We start from the raw sequence: 23,366 nt of genomic DNA, 5'->3' as shown, positions 1-23,366 counted from the left end.
TGTTTGGGTGCTTTGAATAACAAATTAAACAAATTCAACTTGGGACATTGTGGGAACACTCATCTTTAATCAAAACACGAAGGAAATACTTTTTTCCAGTAACATTAAAACATGTTTTTTTCCCCCTTATTTGGTTGAATCAGCAACTGAAAAAGTTAGCAGGAGACACTTAAATAACATTTGATAAAATACTGTACATAACTGTATTGCAGCGTCCAATTTACAGCACAGATTTCTTTAAGCAAACAGAAATGCGATCTTCACAGAATAGCAGTCATTTCATGTGAGCAGAAGATCCTGAACATCTTGAAATGTTGTTTCAATGAATCCTTTAAATTGTAGATGGATGGTGATGGATGAGAGCGAGTCTCTTTCCTGATGAACAAGAGTATCACGACTTTCCCTTGGGTTGGTCACAATAGGGTACGTTTTCCAGTAGAAGACTCTCTCTGGGTCGAAGCACTGCGTGAAGGAGGAGACAAACAAAAAAATGACATCATATCAGAGAAGTTATGATTACTGATGTATTCAGTATTCTTTAAACGCACTTTAATTTCAGGCACGGTACCAATTTTTTTTAGGAAAAGGCAGGAAAACCGTGTCGTACCGAGCTTCGATTCTCCTACATGTTCCATCTGCATCACAGTCTGTCGCAGAATAATTTCCACATCCGAGCCCATTTTGATCATCTGTAAAAAGCAGAACAATAATGAGCCTCTCAGGAAGTATCGGAGATCGATTATGAGATGATGAGGCTAGGTGCCAACGTGTAAAATTGCTGACATGACAGATATGTCGCCGACACATCACAGCGACATATGCACGATGTTATCTGAATACAGACTGTCAATTCAAATCCAGATGCAATTAAATAAATCTAATTCATGACACGTGTCCTTTTCAATTCAATTCAATTTTTATTTTGAGTGCAAAATCCCCATGTAGCACGGTCCCAATACTCTTTAGAAGAACATCAGAGATAAAACAACCACATTAAAATATATCAAAGTCAAGAACAGTTTAGAACAGAAAAGGGCAAATAAATAAATATTTATAAAATAAATTCACACTGCACCTTCTGAATGTTTTCTTCTAACGTTTCATTTTGGTTTTTCCGGAACTCCTCGTTGATCTTTAACCGTGCAGCTTTGCAGAAAAAAACAGTTTCATTTAATGACTGCAGACCATCAAGTTATCTGCTGGTCGGTGAGAGTTGGTTGGCAAACGTCACCCTTCAAATGCATGCTGGATAAAATCCCAGATGTTCCGCTGCGTTACTCACCTGTCAGTGCTCTGCCATCATCTTTGAACACGGCCATCCTGGTTCTGTGCAGCGTTTTAAACACGCCGAGAACCTGCATGTAAACAACAGACTGGGTTTATAAAACTACAGTTTTAGTCGTTCACTTCACAGAACGTGGAAATCCGCCCGAATCAGCTAAAGGACCGTAAAGTTAACAATGGTTTAATTTAATAATGTTATTTCATACAAAGCATGATCAGACACCGTGCTCACCTTCAAACGAGTCCCCATTTTGACGTCTTGCGCTCACTTCCGACGTAAGTGAGGAAGTGCCGGTGGCGCCCAATCAGAGCGGACTTTAAAATGACGCGTTGTTGTTTGTTTTGTTTTTTTGCAGCCAATACGCGGCTGAAGCACGCTTTATCGGCGCTGACTGCTGCGTCAACATGGCTGATGAAATGGCGAAAGCCCAGGTTGCCAAACCGAGCGGAGACACGATATTTGGGAGAATCGTTCGCAAAGAAATTGCTGTCAAGTTCGTCTATGAGGATGACAAAGTATGCATTCAATATTATTATTTTTTTCTTCTTCTCGTGAGCCCATTTAGGCTCCGCAGCAGCGTGCGTGCTTGCTCCCCTGGCGTTTAGCTACTGCTAGCTCCGCACTTACAGTCTCCCCACTTGCTTTGTGGGTGCAGTTATGCTCGCAGTGAATATTTAGACAAGTGTGTTATACGGAGATTGTGCATCGCGGAATAAACCGATCCGATACTGTGGTTGCTGCGGTGCTTTAACAGTGCAGCTTGCACGCTGCAGAAATCATAAAGCAGCTCGAGCAGGATGTAAAGAAGAGTTTGTTTTCTGCACATTTGCTGCCACTTCTAACGTTACCGACAGCTGGCTTCCCACCCAGATGTTACAAAGTCCACGTGGCCGAGTCGGTGTGCTGCGAGCAGATCCTTTTAACACGCAGCTGCTCCAGTTTGTGCGCTGTCATGTCTTATTATTGTCAAGTAGGTGGTTTGAAGGGCTCCACGGGGACCCAGCTGTTTATCGCTGCTGGTTTGATCATCGGTGTGCAAAATACTGAATAAATCAACTTGATATGCACATTAAAAACTTAACGTAATCGTGCCTCTAGGTCAGTTTCAAACTATGATCACATAAAATGCGTTTTTTTGTTTGTTTGTCCTGTTCCAACAAGAGAGGTACAGACGGGGAAACACCCAGAGATTCACATCACTGTCAAACAGGCTTTACTGCATTGTGTTTACGCATTAGCAAATTGATAAGAAGAAAAAAAACAAATACTTGCAAGTCATGGGGGACATTTTCAAAATGTATGCATAGATAAAATAATAAAATATGCATCAGCCAATGTAGCACAAATATGCAGTGTGTGTGTGTGTGTGTGTGTGTGTGTGTGTGTGTGTGTGTGTCAGTAATAGCCAACAACATCTTTTTAAAAAGCTTTTTAAAGCATGACGCAGTCTAACTCTTCTTTTGTATTTCAGTGTGTAGCCTTCCCTGATGCTTCCCCTCAAGCTCCCACCCACATCCTCGTCGTCCCCAAAAAGCCAATTATTCGTCTGTCAGAAGCTGAGGAAGATGATAGTGCCGTAAGTATGGTTGTCTGACCTTCTTTGATGGCTTTAATAGAATAAAATACATTTGTCCGTGATGTAGCTAATAACTCTCTGTCAGTGGCCACCAGAGGGAGCCATTTACAGCAACTTTATCTGAACACTTCTTTTGATGCAGCTGATTCAGTTCTCTGTGTCTCTTTAGTTGTTGGGCCACCTGATGATAGTCGCAAAGAACTGTGCAAAAGAGGCGGGCCTGTCTAAAGGCTACAGGATTGTCATCAACGACGGGCCGGAAGGAGGCCAGTCAGTCTACCACATCCACATCCACGTCCTGGGTGGGCGCGCTATGGCGTGGCCCCCCGGCTAACCTTCCAACACGGACCGCTCTGCCATGTCCGTGTCGGTTGTCTGACCGCCTGTACTGTCAAATTTAGACGAAACCAGTTTGTCATGTGAAATACAAGTCAAACAAAGTCTGTAAATTCATCACCGGTCATAAAATGCACTTCAAAATGAGACTTAATGTTTGTGGGGTTGTTTTTTTTTCCTTTTAAGCAGTCTGTCGAATGCTTTTTCAATAGGATGGCTGTTTGAATGTGTTGTCTGTTGTCAGAGCTGTTGGGATTTCAGGCACTGCAGCTCTCTTCCCTTCGGGGTCTTTGGCAAGCATACAATTGAAAGAGAAGTGTCTTGCTGCTAAAGTTGTGAGGAGAAATCAGATCACTGCAGCTGAAGAGCTGAAACCTGCAACGCTACGTGTGCAGTCAGAGACTCGCAGGAAGTGCTGCTGTAGGCTTTTCAACAAAATGTGTACTAGCCAAGTTGTCATGCGGCTTTCACCCTAGTTAAACGGCATAAGATCCCCGGTAATGAGCAAAGAATTAAGTTGATGCTGTTTTTTTTATAATGTTCTCACAGATGCCACGTTAATATTTCATTTATACAGCGGTTCATATTCTTCCTCATAAAAAGATTCAAAAAGCTGAGCAGGCAAATGTTACTCACGAGTTCAGGCAGCACAAAGGGGAAGCCGAGTCATTTGCATTTTCAGTCGAGACATGATTAATGTTCTCTGGAATAGACGGCTCTACCCACTGAGGACAGAAATTCAACTATGAATGAACCCACTGTGTTCCTTGTCTTTTCTTTAATACACTTCAGAAATCCAGTATTGAAATAAGCTACTACAGACTCCTCGTCTCCGTCTGTTTTCTGACGGAAAAAAAACGTTCAATGGAATTTATAAAATGAGACCAATCAGGTTTGTGTTAAAGAACTGAAGAGAAACAAAAGCTTTTTTTTTTGTGTGTTTTTTTTTTTCGCACTGTACACATACCTCAGCAGATTCTTATTTTGGAGGAAACTCCATTTCCCCCCCAAAGGCTCTTTCTGTTCCTGAAAATCCTGCTTCATGAATCTGTTTGTAGCCACAAAGTATTGTTTTCTGTTCATCCAGTAGAACTCTCACCGGGATGTTGAACTGTTAGTTTTAGCTCGTTTCTCCTAAATATTCCAATCATCCTCTGATATCTCCAGGCCCAACTCTCCTTCCTATTTCTGCTTGACATGTACAGTCAGTTTAGGAGTTTTTAAATCTATTTGAAATCCGTGTTACCAGGTGCTTGTTGCGTTTAGGTGTGAATAATATGTTAACCAAAGGAGGGTCACTCTTCAGTTTTAAAAAAAAAAATTTTTTATTCCTTTAATATAGAAGTCTCTTGATAACTAAAGAAATCTTAATTTGTGATGTTATATGTATTCAAAAAGTGAATTAAATTAAGTCGATTTTTGTTGACATTCAAATGAAAATGGAGACCCAATTTAATGGCTCTGTTTTATTAACAATAAGAACCAATGCAGATAGTTGGACAAATATAAAATGCATAAAACATCCACATAATATTAAAACAAAAAACAAAATAAATAAAATGGTGTTTTTTTTCTTTACAAAAATAACAAAAACGGAAAATACAAAGAACACTGATCAGATGACACATGTAGAATTTTTAAAAATAAACATGTACCTAGCATTCACAGTCCCCTAATTTCTTTTTTTTCTGATAAAAAGGGTGAGAAATAATAAAATAAAACGGGTAACAAAGTTCGAGGCTTTGTTTGTACAGACAGAATAGTTCCAGAGAGGCAAGGCAGTCACTTCTGATATCAGGCAACGTGATATCACTCATCTGATGCAGCCCGTCACTGCTTCTTCACTACATCTGCATGGAAAAACACCACAACCTGATGTGCAAAATAAGAGAAATCTTTTTTTTTAGATGACTACATCTTTTTTCTTCTTTTTAATCAATGCCTTTCTATCGTCGAAATGGGCACTTGGAGGCATTGAAAATAACATTGTACAGTACAGAAGAAAATGAACATGTATTCTGGTACCTAAATTCACTATTGTAGGAGTATCTAAGTGCTAATACACTGTCTTTAAGTCATCTTACTCTAGAACACAGACTATAAGCCGAAGAGAGGTTCAGAAAACGGTTAGTCCCCCAGAAAGTAACTACGAAAGCAGCAAAGTCGATGAGAACGAGGTTAATTATACCGTCTGCAGTTCTACAGTATCAGTATGCTGGAACTTCCCCTCTTGATAGAAATAGAACAATGAGCCTTCTGTATATACACCGATATGAAGCCGCATAACTTTTTCAAAGATGTGATCATTTCAAGTCCGTTTGGAACCGCTAAAGGCCGTCTAGTGAGCCGCCCGTCTTCTTGCTGACACAGCATGAATTTCAGCAGCTGCTTCGTGTCCTGGTTTTGTGTGTACTCACATTGGTTGGAAACAAAGACATTCTAATCATTTCAAAAAACAAAAAAGTACATTACCAGTATCTAAATATTATAAAATGTTGAGTTAAAAGTTATTTTCTTTGCTCATTGTTGACACTTGAAAAAGAAGTCACAACTGTGTGACTGACAAAAGTAGAAAAAAAAAGCCAATTGGAAATCAGAAGACACTTGAGTGGACGTACTGTAGGAATAAACAGAGAATACATATCCTCTCAGGCTTTATCACACGGGCCAAAAAAGATCTGTCAACAGCAAGGAGTAAAGTTGTATTTCATTAGAATAAATAAGCTTCTTGAATCTTTGATGTGCTGACAGAAAGTGGCTTTTGACATTCAGAGAAATGAGTGAACTGCAGAGGAAGGTGACACTAAGATGAACTGCAAGATCAGCTTTTTGCACATTTGCACATTTCAACATGGACCCACGGGTTGAAAATGATCAAAAAACATGTTAGCTTTGGTAAGTGAGAATTATCATTGGTTTCCTGGAGGCTGATGCAGTTGAGTAAAACTTCGATTAGCAAGCTCGACACCTCGCGGCTCTGTCCTAAACATGCTACTGCTGTCACAACAAACTGTGTTTCCAGCTGCTGGGAGAGAAAAGGGAGAGAAAACGTAACAGGTGGAGAGGAGACAGGTGAGCTTTAGAGATTAGGAGGCACTACAAATCATTTGAAGAGATGGTTCGATGGACGGTTAAAATTCTGAAATATATAAAACATCTGCAGTCCTGTTTGATTTGTGAAATAATTCCTGGCATAAAGCATGTCCATTCATGACTGCATGGTTTGTCAGGGCGGTTACTTAAGGCTGCTGAAATATCCTTCGCACTGAACTAGAGCTCATAAATTATTGCAGTGCGTTATATTTCATTATAGTGTAAATATTTTGCGAGTGTTACTTTACAATGCATTCTGTTTGTTTGAATGTATTAAAGTCTTAAAAGTGGTCTTGAGTGTTATTGGAGGAGACGGGGGAGTTTGGCTGCTACTACTGAGGATGTGTTTTAAGGCATGTCCTCAGTGTAGGAAGGGTCCAGACACATGGAGAAGGCAAGAGGACTGGATGAGACGGTACAACCACAGAGATCTGTCCACTGAGAGAGCAGCCGGGGACGTCGGGTCGCCCAGTAAAAACAAAGAGTTTGAAGTTGAAATGTTATCGTCTACTCAAATCATTCATGGGTCAGTTTCTGTTCGAGGGTTATGTCCATGATGCATCAGTTGGAGTTTAGCGAGCGACGTCTAAAAGGTCAGTTGAAGCACCTTATTTCCACCTTTTGCTACCTTTTATATCATAACCAGAATCGGAGAGTGGTATCGTCAGCAGAATGGCCACTGTCCTGTCAAAAAAAACAGTTTTAATCTTTCTACACCTGCACTCCAATCTAGACGTGCATTTATTCACATACACTCCATCGCGGGGAGACTTCCTGTTCACTTCTGTGCGATGGCCTCTTCTCCGCTCGGCCGCATGCGGCTGAAGGGCAGCCCTCCGACCCCCGTTAGGCTCAAACCCACGCTGGTGTCTCGTGCTTTATCCTCGGTGCTGGCGGAGGAAGTCTGACCCCTGGCGGAGGCTGCCGGACCTCCGGGCCCGGGGAGGATCTCCGGCAGCGACTCTTTGGCTGGGGGTGCAGACCCGGGGTTGGTGGCGGAGGGAGAAGTTGTTTTGGCGGTTTGGGGCTTGGTTGGGGTGATGGGGCTGGTCAGGCCGAGGCTGGCTAAGGCGTCCAGAGTCCCATCTGGGTCTACCATGACGTTGATCACTGAAACAAACGCAGAGAATCGAGGGGTGGGAGGGTTAGTGTAAAAGTCAGTGTATGACCTTATAAACCTCGTATTGGGATCTTGTTTTGTATTAAAGGCCACATGAAGCGTTAAACTCTAAATAATACCTTTGACTGTTGCTCATTTCTTTGTGAATATTCCATCGTTGAGAAATGGTTCAGATTTTAAGACAATTCAGTGATAGCTCCCAAGCTAGTGTAAAGCACTTCCACTTTCCTCTGACCTACATTTCAATGTCTATCACATATCGTGGATTAAAGATGTAGCAGTGCTGAGCATCTAAATACAAATCACTCAGCTCTAGGCAGATTTTGTGCCTAATTTGCTTCTCTTTTTTAATGTTCACGCACTCCTCAAACATTTCAAAAATAAACTAATGATGCATCCAAATGTCGACAGTTGTAAGCAAGTTCGTGTTTGTAATTAGGTCAGAGGGTTTTTCTACTTTACCTTGTAGCTGCTTCTCGACTCTCTTCAGTTCGAGCAGAATTGAAGAGATTTCCTGCAGAGAGGAAGGTAAATAACAACAAAACTATGAGCTCCCAATAATAGTGGAATTTTTTTTGTCATCAAATAATATTCAGACAGAAGGGTTTCTGTACCTTGTTGGAGGTTTTTAGGAGTGGTATGTCACTCTCAGATTTAAGTTTGTTCTCAATTTCATCCCAATTCCTCTCCTTATCCTTGAACAAAATCCTGGAAAAAAAACAAAAAAAAACAGGAAACATTTGTATTCACGGAACATTTTTCTACACAAAGCCACACAATGAGGGATAGATATACTGTAAATGCACAGCTACATACGAATGGAAGGTTATAATATCACAAAGTTAAATCACCTGATTTTCCCGGCGGTCCTGTCGACAGAGTTCCTGATCTTAGTGGAGAGCTGAGAAACTGAGTGGAGCAGCAAGCTGTCCAACACCGCCTGAATACACACAGGAGAAGAAATGAAACTGAAACAAATGGCAGCCTGAAGTTGATCGCAGATGTTCTCGTTGCATGTAGATTTGATTCCACACGCTCCGGTTTGCCACTCACCTCCTCTCTGTTCCAGGTGCGTCTCCTCAAAGCTCGGGGCTCCAGGCTGTCAGGAGCGCGGGGGCGGAGCTCCACTGGCTTACCGTTGATCTCTGGTGCCTTATTGGTGGAAATCACAGGTGGGATCTTCCGGAAATTGAGGCTCTCATCGAACACCCGATCCACCAACTGGGCAAAGACGAGAAGAGATGTAGAAGAGGGAAATTAAATAAAAATAATTCTCACCGGTGTTATTCTAAGTTTGATTAATATTGTTAGGTAAAGATGTGAGCATTTGTGAGTAATGAAAGCATCACGACATTGTCAAAGAGCTAAGCAGCAAAAGAAAGTCCGATTTTAATCCATTAGTACTAAAATCAATATATGTTGCATAAGAATGAACAAATAAAGCAATATAAGTGCAGCAGAAGGGAGTGTTAGAAATGAATACCTCTCACAGCAGATGAAAGCTATGAAGCAGCAGAGAGGCAGCCATTTTTTTCCCAAGCAACACAGGAGGAATGTCAAAGTTGGCGATGGAAGCACACGCAGAAATAGCGATGATAGAAGAAGAAAATCGGGCACCTTTTTCATGCTCTCCTGAATGTCCGGCTGCGTGGGACGTGCAGGGCCTACCTCTTCCCGGGTGTCGATGGCCGATCCCGGGGTGGTGGCGGCGGTGCTGACGGTGGTGCTGGGCGCTGTGCCGGATGAGCTGACGGAGTCGATCTCACCGGCCACGTCGTGGATCTCGCGGGCCAGGATGGCCAAGTCCTTAGCCAGGTCCTGGCTGATCCTGCGCACACAGGGGAATAACCTGTTAACCATCAGACAGGGTTCTTTAGGACTCAGGGTAGAAATGAAAACATGCAAAATACACACACAACAACCTGGAGCTGCATACACGTCAAGATAAAAACTTAGCCATCAAGGACAGCTTGTATTACACACTGCATTCCAACGTCATAGTAAAACTTGATATGGGTAATGAAAAATGAGATTCCATTATTGATTTGTATCAGAGTAGATCAATACCTGGCTATCTCCTCGCTGTGTGCGGTCCAGTCCCTGATGTACTCCTCTTGCTCTTTCATGCGGTGTTTGATCCCCACTCCGCCCGGACCCGTCGCCACGCCGGGCCCTGCGCTCGTGGTGGTGGCGCCGAGTCTTGAGTTGCGGTGTGGGACGAGGTGGTGCGGCCGCACGTGAGAGCGCCCTCCGTGCTTCGGAGAATTCCGGTTGGAGCCAAACTCTTCCTCTGAGGTGGAGCCGTACTCCGGCGGCAGACGTCTCCACCTGCTGCTGCTGGACACTGTGATGGGAATGGAATAAGAATACCATCTTTTAGTCAATATTACCGCACCTGATTCTATTACAGCATCTGCTAATTAATGTATGAGCTTGTGAACATGAGAGGCTTTGTTTTCTTACTGAAGCAGCCCCAGCCAATCCTGCTTTGATCTGACGAAATCAAAATGTTGCAAACAGAAGTAGTAAATGTGTATTTTAGGCAACAGATCACAGAGGAAGGGACTCTTTTTGTTTGCGGACAAAAGTAATGACGATAAAGAGTTTTAAATAGCATGTTATTCTCTGCAATGTAGAGAGTATGTCCTTGATCTTTCTTCTTCAGTTGAAATGAAAATGGGAGGCAAAGCATTTCATTTTCTTTGTTTGTTTAGTTGGTTATGGATAGCTGCGGGGATGTATGGCAATAATAAAACCACACACACAAAAACAAAAGGGAAACAGCAGCAGCAAAGAAACTCTACTTGAGTGTGTCTCTAAGCAGAGCTTGGCCCAAGCAGCCAACAAAAGCAACCAACAAAGTAGAACAAAATCTTAATAGAGCCATGATACTGAATGTTAAGCTGCTTCAAAATGGTCACACAGCAGCTGCATTAGTGTAGCTGTACCATGATGAGACAACATCTTGCTCTATCAGTCTCTTCAGGGTAAAATGGGACAGAGTGGACGTGTCTTGACTAAATGTCTCCACAAGGTGGGGCACTGCTGCAAAGTCATTTGCTTACAGGGCCTGAGATTCAATGCAAAATGTTTAGAGAGAAGTAAGAGTGTGAGTAGAGCATTTGGGTCATCATCACAGCATTACTCGATGGATTTAAGGGAGGAGGTAACAGTGCAACATATGCTAGAGCTGGGTCAGCTTTACTCACTGGCATTTTGCTATGTGATGTGCCAACACCAAAGACTACATTTAAAAGAATTCTACATCTGGCAGAGTATTTCAAAGAAAATTGGATTTTCACTGCATATAATCCGAGTGATCTTCAAAGAGGACTTTAAATCAAATTGATAGAAACATACTTTAAGTTTGTTTTCTGTTGATTTCTTAAAGTATGATTCACCGTTTTATATGATAGATCTGTCATTTTGAAATAATTAACTAACATTATTAAATTGCTTTTCATTTGACGAGCTTGGTTGCAGGTTCTATTGCTGTGACCCAGGTCTGACACATACACACACTACACACACTACACACACACTCTAGGCTCTAGTACAGTACCCATCAGCTCTTCCTCTGCATCAGCACCAGAAGGTTCGGGCTGAGAGCTCTCTGGACGATGGAAACCAATTCAAAAGTTCATCACAACACGGTGGGAATGTTTACAGACAAATGTTTACACACTGACACACAATGAAGAATGCAATGGTGTAGACAATCCTTAAACCACATTATGTTTTGTAAAGAAAGACCTTTATATGATTTATTATTATTATTTTTTTTCATATTTTCTTTTAGAATTCGTATTTTTTTCCTGAAAACATCCGAAAAGAGCAGAAATCAGACATGCCGTTGCTGCGCTCACCTGTGGGCGAGCAGTATCCAGATGTGGTCTTAGTCTTGGTCTCATTCAGTTTGGACACGCTGTTGGCCCGCATCCTCGGTGTCAGCCTGTTCTCTGTGGGTATCGATGAGCGCAAGCCCAGACGCAGAGCAGTCTCCGCTGACAGGCGGGGTGAAGAGGTGGAGCTTCGGGTCATCGTGCACTCTGAGTCACTACGGGCCGAGATGGAGCCCACACGGTTCCTTCGTGGCTGAGCCAGCAGGTCAAGGCGGGACAGTCCCTTACGACCGCTCGGCGGCTTCGAGGTGGAGCTGGTGGTGGACACCTCGGAGGCCACGGAAACTCTGTCAGCATCGGCTAGATCCGTATCGGATGTGTCCCCCAGCCGGGCACGGCGGAGAAGGGAGGCTCTCGTGGGCCGCGGCTGAGGCAGAGCGGCCTGCTTGTTCAGGGAGGAAGCTGTGGCTGCCTGCAGAGTGCGGCTGGTTTTGGAGGAACCACCGGTGGAGCTTTTAGCAGACCGGACGTCATCTGAGCCTCGTCCATGTGCCGAGTACCCCAGAGGTCCAGAGTAGGTCTCCTGGTCTGAGGAGAGGATGTCGGAGATGGGGAAGGAGGAGGTCTGGTCGTCATCAGTGAGATCCAGGGAAGGCTGGCGTGTTTTGGAGGAGGCAGAGGACGGCTGAACAGAGCGGCGTGCTTCAGACCGGGTCGTTGTTTCGACTGTCCTGGTCCTGGTCTTCCTCTCCAAGCGTTCACGAGCACTGGCGTTTGTGGTGCTGGTCTTGGAAGCTGTGCTTATGTTGCTCTTCTCCCGGTGCATGCTGCTAAAAGACCTTCGTTTTTGTCCTCCACTAGCTCCCGCTTTCCTCTCCGCCTCTCCGGCCACATGACTAGCCGTGCTGGCCGTGTCCACATCTGACTCGGGAGAGATGGAGTCGGTCCGAGAGGTCATGCCCGTCTTACTACTTTTCTGGTCTAGTTTGTTTTCATCTCTTAGTTTGGCCTCCAGGAATGCCATGACAGCTTCAGTGTCCTTCAGCAGCGTCGCAGTATCCATGCTGCCCACAGAGTCACTGCGTTCGCGCCCACTGCCGCCTCTGTTGATGCGTGGGATGAGCTCTGCGGGGACATTAGCGCTGGGCTTCTCGATAGTGAAGCTGCCCTGGCGGACTAGAGGCTTCCCAGACTTCTCTTCTCCTTCTCCTCCTTCTTTCCTCTCCTCTGACCTCTTCCTCCGCTCAGTGCTACCGGAGGTCCGCAGAGGAGCCTTGGATGGAGAGGAGGTGGAGCTTTGTTTACGTTTACTGGGCATCTCACCGTCCTTCATGGGAGTCGGGGACTCCCCGTCTCCCTTGTTCTCTTTCTCCTGTGGCTCAGTGTCCTGTTTTTCCCCTATCTCTGACCTCAGTGCTTTGGTAGTGGATTTAGCTCGGGGGTCATCCACAGGGAGCTGGGGGAGGGTCCTGCGCTTACGGTCGCTCAGACTGGAGGAGGATTCGCCTCTGCTGAGGGATGCACCTGACTCAAAGGCATCCGTTCCTAGAAAACAGAGATCAAACCAACTTAGCTTGCGATTCAATTTTTTTTTTAACATAATTAAAAGAAAAGTCAAGACGTTGAAGTCCTGCTTTACATAGCGTTTTTTTTTTTTTTTTTTTTTTTAAAGGGAAAATGTATTTAAAAACCATAGTGAATTTAGACCTATTCCTCTCTGAGAGTCATGTGAATACGTACCTCTCTCTTTGAGAAGGAAGGCTGCTGTCTCTGCTCCTGAGCCCTCTGGGTCTGTCCTGGTGTGATTGGCAGCTAGACTGGCCCACTGAGAAACCCAGCTCGAGTCACCAGGAAGAGCCTGAGGCGACACCGGAGTGAAGAGCAGCAACCAAGGAGGAAAAAGGATTGAGAAAACTGTGGTTAAGTCATATCTTGGTGGCACAAAACACACAAAGCAGATCATGAGAATTTGTTTATCTAAGTGTAAGACATGATCAGAGAGATGATTTAGACTGTGGGGATGAGGGGGTGACAATGCCCTGTATTTGTATTTTACTTAACAATCTAAATAAAGCTGATACAGAGGCTGCACGTATCCTGCTCCTATTTAGTTACACGTAAATAAATCACCCAGATTGAAAAACATTGTTTTCTTATAAGAATGATTATAAATATATACATATATAAATATTATATATTTCAATATCATAAAAGATATAGAGACCCAACAAAAAGGCTGTCAGTGCTCACACACACTGTCCCCTCCCTGTTTGAAATTGCCTGCAGTGCTGAGCATGACGCTCCTCATCTTAGTATGATCTAGGCCACTCTCTGGGAGGACTGGCCTACTCCCATGAACAGGCAAGGGAAGTAAAGTGGTCAAGCTGAGGGAGTGGCTGTGACTCACGTTATGAAATTCAGCAATGAATCGTATTCTACTTCTTTCATACTAAACTTGACTGAGAGGCCTAATGAAACACAGGAGTTCATGGAATTTTCTAAATCAAAACGAAATGAAAGAATAAGTCTCCTTGCGTATTATCAGTATTGTAGAAATGGACACTGAAGTATATGTGGACATATGAGGTAGAAAAAGAAAGAAATATAACAAGGGACGACTTTAAATTCGGGGGGGAAAAAAGTGGAGATAAAAACAAAAACAAGTAAAAAAAAATATAAAGACAACTAAGTCATTAAAGTCCAGTTTTCTACCTCTTTCCCAGTCTCTCCCACCTCCTTTCCTTTTCCTTCTCCTTTCAGGTCTGACAGAACAGAGGGGTCCGTGTTCTGCTGCACACCAAACACCTAGAAAATATGGGAAAAAGCAAGAGAGAACAGAAACAGACAATTGACATTGTGCTCAACTACAATTTGTGCAAAGCTTATGGCATTATTTATGCTTTCATGTATTAATATACAATAGACTGATCAATCTTTATTCTGCATGCATCATCAATATAAAAGCACTTTAGCACTCTCCTCTGTGATTAAAATGCAATACTCTCATGATATACTGCATAAACATGTATTATTCCACAGTTCTCTTGAGGAACAAAAGTGAACTGAGACAGAAGTAGATGCTATAAAATTAAAGCACCGATCAGCACTAGTTAGTTGAGTACCATGGCAACACACACTCACACACTTTACAAAAGGGAAAGAGCGGACAGAATGTGAGCAGTGTGCCAATTAGTGTGTCAGCTAATTACAGGAATTAGCATAACAACACTTCCAGTTTTGAATGTAATGCACTCTGACTAAGACTGACTAGAAACACACCCCACTAATTATATCACTGCTCCTCCTCAGAAAACACCTGCATGCAACACTTAGAGGGACATGTGCCACTGTAAGATGTCATTAAGTGAAGTTTAAATTGGGTCTGTGTAATAAGCTTGTAATATAATAACCCATTTGCAGCAACTTAGCTTCCTAAAAGTACGTTTATATGCTGCCAGTCCCAACTTCTAAATCTGGTAGGTCGCTTTACTTGAGATGACGGTCGAAAGAAATGTTCACTTTTCCACTATGTTTAGCCTCATGCAGTAAATCTCACCCTGAATCTGTTTTCTGTGACCGTGAAAGAGCTCGATGCTGCAAGACAGACGCGGCAGGAGGTAACTGATGCCGTTTTTTTCAGTCTCCCAGGAGCATTGTTTAATAAAGCAAGACAGGGCTTAATGGAGCGAGTCTCTGCAGGCTATTACAGAAGCATTAGGTTTACCGATGGGACCGAGAGGATGAGTGGTGGTCAGGCGAGGCAACGGAGAGCCAATGGCTTTGTTTTAGTGGCCAAACAGCGAGCGGTCTCAAAGGACTCACTAACCCTAAAAGTGCCAACGAAGCAGTTAATAAAGAGACGATTAACCTTGCTCAGGTCTGTTTGTTTTGTCAGATTATTTTCTTTAGAGTTAGTGCTGAGTAAGTTTAAATGATGCTCTTGTCACTCTACCTGCCACTTTTACAGTCACAATTTGTCAAAGAAAGCTCTAAGATGCATGTTCTTGGTTTTCGCATGACTTCTGGGATGATTAAGGTGATCAGAATAAAAAAAAAAAAAAAATTAAGTTGAAAAAAACAACAACAATAATCCTTCAAATAACCCTTATTTGAATGCACAAAACATTGTAATGCACTATATTATATTTATTTTTTACCACTGCACTTTGTCTCTAAAGGGATTTCATTTGGTATGATGAATGAATAGAAAATAAAAATTGCTCTGTTTGTAGCAAATTATAGTGGCTTTTAAGACAATAATCAAATATAATGGCAATGTTTTGCCAGTGATAAATTACAAATCAGACAGATTGCAGTCTAATGGAGTCTTAACAGAAAGCAAAAGAAACAATTACTCAATAGTCTTAGATCCATGTCATAATAAGTACAACAGAAACAGAAACTGAAAACAGTAAAATGTGGGGCTTTCTATTTCGCTGAGAATTTGATTCTAAGGGTAAGCTTTATTATGCAGAGTTGAGTTTGACAGGGTCACCAAACTGCCTTTTTAATTGCAGATTGGTGGTGATGTTTACTGCATTCATCTATAACTATTTGTCCTCTCGGTAGCAGAACATTAAAAAGAGAATAACTTTCTGTTTCTCATCTGTTGTTCATACTTTTATACTACAAGAACGAATGCAAAAGAAAATCTTATAGTGCTGGAATTTAGATATTGCAGGTTTCCTACCTTGTCTATCATGCGCCGGGCCTCCTCTTCCTCCGGGTTCCTGTTCTCCAGTTCGATAGTGTAGGTCCCCTTATCGCTGTGGTCATCCTCTGCTCCGCCTCCAGCTGTCCCCGCTCCTCTACCCACGATCGAGGCGTCCTCACTGGGACTGGTGGGGCTTCCGGTCGCCAGCCCGGTGCTGATGGAGCTCCGACCGATACTCTGGTCCTCTGACCGCTGCTTGAGGAGCACGCGGGCAGCTGTCGGGGCACCTGCAGCCACTGTAGCTGGGATTGGGGCAGGAGCCTTACCTGGAAGGTCCATAGGCAGAGCAGAAATGCAGCTATTAATAAAAGATGGCGTGTCACAGAGGATCACAATACAAACACAAGTCAAAGTAATATCTGCATTTTGAGCATTCAGGTTCAAGTTCTATGTGAATGGTGCCTGAGGCATTCTCATCATGTCTCATTGTATTTAAAGGGCACTGCTGGCAAATTAACATTTAATCTGCTGGCAGAAAGAGTGTATAAAAACATGAAATCACATTTTTATTACCTGAGTCGGAGGCTGTGGTGGCAGAGGTGGAAATGCTGAACACCTTGGGGTGAGAGGGAGGTTGAGGACACAGTCCCTCTCCGCCAACTCCTACCCCCAGCAGAGGGGCAGTCTGGGAAAATGAATACGACCGGCGCTTGCGAGGGTTTTCCTCGTCGTAGAACTCGATCATGAAGGCCGTGCGGGGGCCAGTTGATTTAGTCCCGCTCACTGTGACGTTGCCCCCCCCTCCTCCTCCTCCTGCCGCGTGGCTGTGTGCTGCTTTCAGACGCTCCTCGAGGGCATGACGTCGGTTGGCAAAACGCAGGCCCACACCGTTCTCAGAGTCGCTTTGGGTGCCGTCCTCATGCTTGCTGCCTGTGAGGATACAAAGAGAAGAGAACATAGGTGAGTTACCACAATTATTAATATTCAACAATAACTAATGTCTGGTGTGAACATTTTTGACAGAATTTCACCTTTGATTGTATAAATACATCTAATATTATAATAAAATGTATCTGTTAGCTGACCTGGGGTAGGTTCAACTAAATCAGCTGATAACCTGTAGGAACTCTAACATTCTTCCATCCATATCATAACATTTTGTACACAACAATTCCATAGCAACACACAACAGCTGCTTTATATCTATAGAGACACAAGACAGCAGTACTGTGCAATACAACAATGTGTGTCTGTTTAGATTCACACTTCAATTAGGCCACCAAGAGGAGAGGAAAAAAAAGACAAGTCCCACATAAACCGCAGCACAAAACCACATCCACCTGAAAGCACATCCTTTGTGGATACCACAACAAGAAACAAGTGCTACAGCCATTACAGCCTAAATAAACTATGAACTTTCAGCTGTCGCCTGAATCTGATCACCTAAGGCCTGATTTACCTACCACTTTACTGCAGTTTCTACATTTTGATCAATCTGGGTCGAACCGGCATGTCCTCTCAGAGCTGTGCGGTGACAGACAGTGTGCCATGCTAATCCAGACATGCCACCCACACGACTACTGGCCCTGCCTACTCCACTGGCAGTAAGAGAGTCTGAGGGGGAGGGGAAGGGGAAGCAGAGTGGAAGGCTAGATGTGACTGTGTGTGTGTGTGTGTGTGTGTGTGTGTGTGTGTGTGTGTGTGTGTGTGTGTGTGTGTGTGTGTGTGTGTGTGTGTGTGTGTGTGTGTGTGTGTGTGTGTGTGTGTGTGTGTGTGCGTGTGTGCGGTGGTGGTGGTGGTGGTAGGGGAAGGGGGGTGCGTGGGTTTAGGGATGGAGAAGGAGGGGAGGTGAAAGAAGAAAAGGGAAAGAAAAGGGGAGGCTGAGCACAGAAGGAGGTTGGGGGATGTGGAAAAAGAAGAGGGTGGATGGCAAAGGATAGAAACTGGATTAAGTGGGAGAAGAGAGAGAGAGAAAAAAAAACAGAGACAGAAGAAGGCTCATGATATGGTATATTGCTATTGAAGTTGACAGCCAGTCACACAGTCAACCCGCCGAGCCCAAGCAAGCAGTTAACTAGCTAACAGTCAGGGAATCAGAGAGGAAACGCCACATGACTGTTGGTGGAGATGACCATCCGAAAACACCTCACGCATCACGTGCATAAACTAATGCACAGGACTATATTTTTGTTTATATGTTGTTGAAATGAATAAGTGCTCAAAAATATACAACAGCGTGGGTCCATACTGAAGCACTACTCTATAATCTGAAGTCTATTTCAATCAACTGCTTTACATAGGTAAAGTAAGTAAAGGTAAGTAAAACATGCAATGTCAGTGTTGTAACGTTCTTGTTAAATATTGTGTTTTTGCTTCAGGCTGTTTTTCACGACAGCCACAGTATACAAGCAGCACCAGTGGACTGCCCTCAGTGAGAAAAGTGGACAATGTGCTTCTATGGCTGAATGGACAACAGTGGTTTGGCTGGAGAACTGTGCACATACTGTGACTTTGAATCAGTCTGGTGCTCTGATGTCACTTCACTTGTGTTTCACTAGATTTATCTTTACTGTAATCTCCACTGAAAGTTAAGTTGTGGAAAGTGCTGCATGAACATTTTGGAAAATTAGTGTAGCAACTGTCAAGACGTGACACTGGCCCAACTTAGACAGAAGCGACAGATCGCTATCACATATCCCATATCCCATATTGATTCTGCGTATGGAAAGGAGCTCTATACTGATGACGATCAGTTTACTTGTTTGTTAGTACTCATCCTATAAAAGCAGTTGTATAATGTCTTCTGTGTCTCTGGAGAAACTTTGTGAAGTCTGAGAGAATAAACTTGATGTCATAGTTTACAACAGTAAACCTGTTCAACAAATGAGGTCTTTTCCTTGTATGAGCTGACGCATAGCAGGGACTAAATGAGAATATGTCCTATGCTGCTTTCTTTTATTGATCTTTTTATCACAAGTCCTCCACCTTAATTGAAGCTCATTATTAAATTGCTGGAGTGCCCCTTTAGGTACTGTTTCTATGTTGGGGCCTCACAATGACCCTGTCACTTCGGGCCTATTTCTTAGTCCGTGGCTCATTTGTCACATTCCACCATCCACCTCCTCCACCTCTCCCGTCTTTCATCACTGTTCGACATTTAATAAAGTATACGTTTCATTAAGAAGAAGAAAAAGAAAGCATAGAGGGAGCGAGAAAGGAAAGCAGCAGAGCGTCACAGTAGCTCGGGCAGATCAGCAGATAAGCAGACAGAGAGAGGCAGGTCTTTCATGCTGCGTGCCCCAGACAAAGAAGCCCTTGGCAGGGCCAGAGGAGAACAGAGGTGTCTTGAGAGTCCAGTGCTCCGTCCCGCTCGCCCCACCATGACTCACAGTGAAGCTGGCCTCTGCCGCTGGCTCTGCACGTGCACGCACACACACACACACAGACACGCACGCACGCACACACACACACACACACACACAGCTGAGCACCCGTCCCAGCATGTACTTACTTTACATGCGTGCACACAGACAGACAGACAGACAGACAAGCAAACATGCAACCCCAAGCACACACTGGATTGTATTGTTTGTGAGCATATAAGACGGTGCAGCACACATACAGAATTAAAATTCAACCCTTGTGTATCTGTTCGGCTTTTTCTGCTACTGCAAATTATTATCATTAATAATATATGAAGAGTCCCCATGGATCCAAATCACAAAAAAGAATCTTGCCGTTTACATAATATTGACACTGACACTGTAAAGAATCCCATCTTGCAAGGAAATGGACACATTTTCTGATGCTACAGTGATGCACACATGGCATTAATACTCCGAATAACCGATGAAGATGTATCCTGTAAATGGCTCCTTACAGCAAAAAGAGAAAGACTCACCTTGATGCTGACAAATCAAACGCTTTGGCTCAGTAGCCTCCTCTCCATTTCCTTGCTAAACCTCTGCCGCTCTCTCTCTCTCTCTCTCTCTCTCTCTCTCTGCCGAGAGCACCTCTGACACACCCAACGCACATGCCTCTCCTCACACATGCTGCACTGCTCGCCTGCAGATTAGCTCTGGGCATGTTTGGAGCATGCACATGCAGCAGACGCAGACGTGACGAATCTCAGCCACACAAATCCACGTGTGAGCAGCCCATGTTTCACACATGCCCTCCGTCAGCAATGAAAGGCGTTTGTCACACATGCTCTGCAGCCTTCATTCAAACAAACAGATGTTCATTGCACAGTTTTTGATCTTTGGAAATGCATATCTAAATCATCTCTTTTCCTGCCATCCTTTGCATCACGGTTACTATAACAACTATGGACCAAAAGCTGCTCTCTCTTTCTTTGCCACCTCCCTTTCTGCTTTTACTGCAGTCCACACAACAAGCCTCTCTCTCTCTCTCTCTCTCTCTCTCTCTCTCTCTCTCTCTCTCTCTCTCTCTCTCTCTCTCTCTCTCTCTCCTTTTTGCCTTTCTCTGTCCAGTCACCTGGCTGCTATTGTTGCAAATACTGCTCTCAGTGCTACAATGAAGTTTTTCCAGCTTCCTCGCCCTCTTATCCTTCTCCCCAACGTACCAGCTTTTTCACACGTCACATGTCCACAGCCATCATCAATGGACGACTGTCCACCAACCCTATATTCATCCCTCTTTGCCCTCTCCCTCTCTCTTCTGCTCGCTCTACCCTGATTTTCATCCCTTCTTTTCTCCATCTTCCTCAGTTATTCTTTCCTTTAACTCTTGTCACCACCACAGTCTTTTCCTTGCTCTTCAGCCACATCTTCAGCTAGAAAGACCGCAGTGTCCAAGACTGTAAAAACTCAACCAGTCAGTTGGTTAGTAACATAATCATCCATTAGGTCAGCCATTCTGGCAGCAGTTGACATGCATGTTGTAGTAACGCCATCTAATGAATTAGCTTCCCTGCCTTCCACTTCTGCATCACCGATTCCCATTTTCATCAGCTCCTATCTGCCCACCCCGTCTTCCATGTCAACAGCATCATAAATTGGCCTCCATTTTAATTGATTCATGACCACCGTGTAGTCTCCAATAGCCCAGCATAGCATCAAACCTACACTCTCTTTACTGGCAGCACAAAGCGTAGCATAGCCTCGCCTAGTCTGTCCCATTCTGGGATAAACCCCAGGCAGCAGGAGCCAACTCAGCAGTTGGCTGCTTGCAGGTAAAGGGAACAAAGAAACACACAGAAAATTCACAATCTCAGCATTCTCAAACCTTACCCCAAAAATACATAGCAAGAAGCCCACAGACATGAACAGGAAACATTTACTGTAGATGCCCACAATGACAATACAAAAGAAGAAATCACACCAAAAGCCACTTCTGGATAATATTTCTCGAAATGGTGGAAAAGTGAAATTCAAGGCGGGTGCTGTACTTGCGCTACTCATGCTAAGCCTTGTCATTGGCTGTCAGAGCAGGAAAACAGTAGACGGGTTTAAATGTGTCTTTGTGCTTGCTGCTAATCCTCCTGCTTGGTTACAACTGCCAACAACGTCTGGCAAAGAATCAACCCACTTCTCACCAAGTATGATAAAAGACTAACCAAAAACTGTGAAAAATGTAAGTATAAGACTAGTAGTATAATATTTATTCTGGTCAAATAACTGATAGCTTATGACAGAATATTATTGCAGAAAGTAAATAAGAATCTTTTGTGTAGTTAGGATCAAAAATGGTGTTAGGTAAAAAGCACAACCCAGAGGGAAAATTGAACAGAAAACAACTTCCACCTTTCAGTCTTTTCAGATGAACTGGCACGTCGCTCTTGATGCTCTTGCTGTCGTCCTCCGTCAACTCGCTGCGCACCAGAGTGGGGTCATTTTGAGCCAGCCAATCAGCCACCTTGCTCTCAGACGCCATCATAGCGGCTTGTAGTGTGCTCAAGTCCCTCCCTCCTGCGCCTCCACTTCCTGCTCCACTCTTCTTGGAGCGAGACCTGTGGTGGTCGGGTGTGAACTTTGACACATGGTCTTTAATGGTGACCTTCCCTGGAGAAGTGTTGTCAAACTCGATGGTGAAGGAGGCGTGACCTTGAGCTGTGGAGCGGACGTTGCACTTTTATTACAGCGCCAGTCAGTGCTAAATATAAGGTTGCTTACTGAAGCACTTTTAATAATTGGATGTGTAAATGTGACTTCAAGCTATAATCAAATTATGGAAATATACAGTACATTTATATTTATAGAAATATGATGAACCCACTCAGTTTGCACAAGACAGTGACTACTTGCTGTTTTGCTTCTTTCTGCCATTAAAGGATTTCTCACGTTTAATTTAAAGGCACTTAAAAGTTACAATGTAAATATAGTACACAACTAACTTTAGTAATGTCATAAATTATTGTAGTAGTGATTTAATAATCTTTGCTTAATTTATAAAGTCTTAAATGTAAACTATTTTCCTTTAAAAACGCAAAACAAACAGGTACTTGTATTTATGAGAAATTTGAGTAAATTGAATGTATACTTCACCTCCAGCGGCGTGGCTGTGGGCGGCGGCGCCCTCTGTGTCCTTGGTGGGGATCTCATGAATGCCGTTATTGGCCATGTGACCCTCCTTGGTAGGGATCTCAAAGTAACTGGAATCGTGGCCAGCGGACGCATGAAGGCTGTCCTCTTTAGCTCGACGGGCCTCTTTGCTCTCTGAGTTTGGGAAACACAAAGAGACGTTACAAAGATTCATGATCAAAATGCTGATGTTTGTGATCTCAAAGAAATCTGGTTATAGCTATCTAAATTTAACTGGGCTATACAAAACAGATGTGTTTGACTGGCAAAACAAAACAGTATAAACTCCCATAACACATAGAAGTGCTGTCACAGCATTTATCTTTAGTATAAGAAAGACATTTGTTAGTTTAATAACATAATATTCCAATGCTGCAGAGTCATACATGAATACTGGTTTTGACTGTGCAAAGAACTGAAAGTGAAAGTTCCAGCTGACCTCCATATGGACCAGTTTCATTAGAGTTTGTTCTTCATTTGTGTGTACGGAGGCTGAACATATATGTTCTGTCTCACTTTTTCACTCTGTCACTCGAGACAAAAAGTGACGGTACAGCTCTTTAAAAACCTAATTTTAGGCATTGACAATATGGAGCACTTATTTTCTCATTTGTTCATGTTAACAAACAGAGCTTCTCTGGGATCTAAATATGATAAATGATACCATCAGAAATTAGAGGGGCCATCTGCTTGGTGTTGGGGAGCAAATGTAGGGAGCATATGGCAATCGACAAATAGAAAGAAGAAACACAAACTGTCTTTGTATCATATAATCACAAGTAAATAAAACAGCGAGCAAATTTCTCATGAATTATACATTGTTAAAATATTATTGTGATGCTTAAGAACCCAAAACAATGACAATGACAATCCAGGATCTTCTTCTATTTAGAGCCTCCTTTTCTACTACACTTCACT

At 43.3% G+C, this 23,366-nt stretch overlaps 3 protein-coding genes across 12 annotated transcripts in view; 1 reads left to right on the top strand and 2 right to left on the bottom strand.

The window, feature by feature from the left end:
• Positions 1 to 47: 47 nt before the first annotated feature.
• Positions 48 to 1,588, bottom strand: lyrm7 (LYR motif containing 7). The gene is made up of 5 exons (XM_069692979.1): positions 1,517 to 1,588; positions 1,283 to 1,355; positions 1,076 to 1,146; positions 608 to 689; positions 48 to 462 (listed from the first exon to the last, which is right to left on the bottom strand). Exons 1-5 carry the CDS (start codon positions 1,532 to 1,534, stop codon positions 392 to 394), a joined length of 315 nt encoding a protein of 104 aa, XP_069549080.1. The 5' UTR covers positions 1,535 to 1,588; the 3' UTR covers positions 48 to 391.
• A 61-nt stretch (positions 1,589 to 1,649) lies between these two features.
• hint1 (histidine triad nucleotide binding protein 1) lies at positions 1,650 to 3,344 on the top strand. The gene is made up of 3 exons (XM_069692978.1): positions 1,650 to 1,800; positions 2,757 to 2,861; positions 3,031 to 3,344. The coding sequence occupies exons 1-3, from the start codon at positions 1,690 to 1,692 to the stop codon at positions 3,193 to 3,195; spliced, it is 381 nt and encodes a 126-aa protein (XP_069549079.1). The 5' UTR covers positions 1,650 to 1,689; the 3' UTR covers positions 3,196 to 3,344.
• A 1,304-nt stretch (positions 3,345 to 4,648) lies between these two features.
• Positions 4,649 to 23,366, bottom strand: part of cep170aa (centrosomal protein 170Aa) — a 39,712-nt gene continuing 20,994 nt past the window's right edge. For 2 of the 10 annotated variants that reach the window (XM_069692929.1, XM_069692930.1), the window contains exons 9-24: positions 22,413 to 22,583; positions 21,672 to 21,977; positions 16,480 to 16,836; positions 15,943 to 16,232; positions 13,965 to 14,057; positions 12,993 to 13,110; positions 11,277 to 12,797; positions 10,973 to 11,023; positions 9,874 to 9,903; positions 9,478 to 9,754; positions 9,028 to 9,259; positions 8,464 to 8,631; positions 8,262 to 8,350; positions 8,025 to 8,118; positions 7,873 to 7,924; positions 4,649 to 7,400 (exon numbers count right to left, since the gene is read on the bottom strand). In XM_069692929.1, coding sequence (XP_069549030.1) covers positions 7,069 to 7,400; positions 7,873 to 7,924; positions 8,025 to 8,118; positions 8,262 to 8,350; positions 8,464 to 8,631; positions 9,028 to 9,259; positions 9,478 to 9,754; positions 9,874 to 9,903; positions 10,973 to 11,023; positions 11,277 to 12,797; positions 12,993 to 13,110; positions 13,965 to 14,057; positions 15,943 to 16,232; positions 16,480 to 16,836; positions 21,672 to 21,977; positions 22,413 to 22,583 — 4,181 coding nt within the window. In that variant the 3' untranslated portion in view covers positions 4,649 to 7,068. The remainder of the gene's footprint in view (positions 7,401 to 7,872; positions 7,925 to 8,024; positions 8,119 to 8,261; positions 8,351 to 8,463; positions 8,632 to 9,027; positions 9,260 to 9,477; positions 9,755 to 9,873; positions 9,904 to 10,972; positions 11,024 to 11,276; positions 12,798 to 12,992; positions 13,111 to 13,964; positions 14,058 to 15,942; positions 16,233 to 16,479; positions 16,837 to 21,671; positions 21,978 to 22,412; positions 22,584 to 23,366) is intronic. The other 8 variants (XM_069692934.1, XM_069692931.1, XM_069692932.1 and 5 more) reach the window with 8 other exon arrangements.

Source organism: Brachyistius frenatus, unplaced genomic scaffold, assembly GCF_029030835.1.
Source record: "Brachyistius frenatus isolate BFR_SWC_R1_liver_20210118 unplaced genomic scaffold, ASM2903083v1 Contig_13, whole genome shotgun sequence".
Classification (NCBI taxonomy): domain Eukaryota; kingdom Metazoa; phylum Chordata; class Actinopteri; family Embiotocidae; genus Brachyistius; species Brachyistius frenatus.
The sequence above is the reverse complement of the archived record's forward strand: the minus strand, read 5'-3'. Positions and strand labels throughout refer to the sequence as shown.